This window comes from Penaeus vannamei, chromosome 5, assembly GCF_042767895.1.
Source record: "Penaeus vannamei isolate JL-2024 chromosome 5, ASM4276789v1, whole genome shotgun sequence".
Taxonomy (NCBI): Eukaryota; Metazoa; Arthropoda; class Malacostraca; order Decapoda; family Penaeidae; genus Penaeus; species Penaeus vannamei.
The window spans coordinates 7,417,006-7,419,505 of NC_091553.1; the positions used below are offsets into that span (position 1 = coordinate 7,417,006).

General features: G+C 35.6%; 1 protein-coding gene across 2 annotated transcripts in view; it reads left to right on the forward strand.

Annotated features, from left to right (window-relative positions):
• Positions 1-2,500, forward strand: part of LOC113800335 (uncharacterized) — an 11,842-nt gene that overhangs the window by 4,831 nt on the left and 4,511 nt on the right. For both annotated transcript variants that reach the window (XM_070121779.1, XM_027351085.2), the window contains exons 6-8: positions 110-272; positions 417-916; positions 1,633-1,716. In XM_070121779.1, coding sequence (XP_069977880.1) covers positions 110-272; positions 417-916; positions 1,633-1,716 — 747 coding nt within the window. The remainder of the gene's footprint in view (positions 1-109; positions 273-416; positions 917-1,632; positions 1,717-2,500) is intronic.

The window sequence follows — 2,500 nt, forward strand, 5'->3', positions numbered from 1 at the left end:
AAATGTACACGCAATTGATCATATTCAGATACAGTAGACACACACATGCATTTATATTTATCCATATACGTGTGTTACGTCTAATTATATGATTTCACACTAAAAACAGGTCATGGCGGAGACGAGGTGCACACAAAGCAGCCGGAGCACTTCGAAGGCGTGGAGTTCGAGGCGCAGATATCTAAAGGCGAGATATCCATCAAGAGCCGGTCTCCATTGGGCGAGCGCCGCCTCCTCGCCTACACCTCTTCGACGGAGGATCCTGGTGCCAGGTAAGTACGAAGTGTTTATGGTATTAATAAAATAAACCCAGAAAGAAACATACGATAACGATATTCTCTCATTTCATTCCGTAATGAGTCGAATCCAAGTCTGTAAGTGTATATATTTACCCCCTTCTGCCCGTTCTGTCTTAGCAAGTGGATGTTGCATCTCCCGACTTTGAACTTGAGGCTGAACGCTACTTCAACCTCCTGGTATGATCACCTGAAGGATCACAGTTATTTCGAGGCTGAGATGACGAATCTCCTGACAAAGACTAGTGTTAAAATCACAAGTAAGGAAGTTCTTGTCCAACAGAAAGACAATCTAGATGATCCAGGGAAACAGGTTCAGGAAGAAAACAAAGGAACAGAAGCAGTTCGGAGCCATCCAACCGAGGCAATGGAGGCAGGCAGTGAAGGAGACCTGGTTGCTGACAGCAGCTCTCAGGAAGACATCAAGCGCGCAAAAAGGCACCTGGACAAGGGTCAAGTAGGGATGGACTTTCAAGGAACAGAAGGATCTTCCGGAGAATCTGACTTGTTCCCGACAGTCCTCCCTCCAAATTGTATCCCCGGATCAAAACTGGTGAAGCAGGTCCAGCAGACTGTCGAGAGCAGCATATTCAACATGGAAACAAACATGACTGTAGACGGTAAATATGATCTTCATTTGTGTTTAGCCAATCAGGGTATCTCCTCTGTCTCATTGCGATAAATGTAAAAAAAAAGAAAAAAAATGGATGCAGATTAATATTATTTGATCTACGATGGTCAGGTATTTTTCATTCACATCTTTGTCTACTTCACAGCGTTTTGAGATTTTTAAAAATGCGGGTTTATTTGGGCTCTTAATACCCTCATTTGGCATTCTTGATGCAAAAACACTTTCTCTACCTTTCGTCCTTTTTTAAAACCAAGTATCGTTTTATATATTCATTGTCTACTTTCTCTCTCTCTCTCTCTCTCTCTCTCTCTCTCTCTCTCTCTCTCTCTCTCTCTCTCTCTCTCTCTCTCTCTCTCTCTCTGTAACAAATCTTGTAGAGGTTGCGGTGACATGTCTATATCGTATGAATTCCAGAGTATTTTGTATCATTATCGCAGCATTAGGATATCGCACTATAGGCGGGACGAAAAGCCCCAGACAAAAAGCATTCAATCCTTTCCGCTTCGAAATCCTCCTAACCGAAAACAAAATAGAGCGTTCGAGAAAGAATTCGAAACGCTAAACGAGATTTATTTTTTATTTTTTATTTTATTATTATTATTATATATATTTTTTTTTTGACATTGACGCTACCTGTCTTGTCCTCTGACCATTATTTTCCATGTGTTTTCATATACCCTTCCCCTTACCCCTTATTTACCCCAGTCACGCCCGACGGAGAGCACATTATCGGCATTCTTCAAAAAGGATCACTTCCTGTCTGTCCTGATCTCGGCTGGGACCTCAAGCGTGAGTATTTTTCCTTTACTAGTTCACTTTTATCGATATTTTGTGTCGTTAGGATGATAAGGACAAATATTTTTAACTTTTGTTGGTAATAACATTATATTTCTGTTCATACGGACAAGTATTTTTATTTTTTGTTGGTAATAACATTATATTGCTGTTGATACTGTCATCGTACCAATATATCATTGTTATTAATATTTTTATTAATGATAACAATAATGATTACTGCAAATGATAATTATCATAACAATGTCAACAATAATACCAATGGTAATAATAATAATAATAATAGTAATACTAATAATAATGATAATAATAATACTAATAATAATGATAATAGTAATACTAATAATAATGATAATAATAATACTAATAATAATGATAATAGTAATACTAATAATACTGATAATGGTAATAATGATAATATTTATTATAATCATCCTTTTATGATTATGATCAATATTATTTTATTACTATCATTATAGTTGTTATTAGTTACTATTTTTGTTATTATCATAATAACGATGCAGATAATAATGATTATTATTATTATAATGATTTTTATTGTTCTTGTTCATCATCGTCATCATTATCATATAATTGTTATTAGTTACTGTTTTTTGTTATTATCATAATGATGATAATAACAATAATTATTATTATTGTTTATCATCATTAGCATCATCATCGATTCGCCCCCAAAAGGAAGTAACTGCGATGAAAAGATTTGTTTTTGTTTATTTTTTCCAAAAAGGGAATTACTGACTGATTGACTGACCGACTC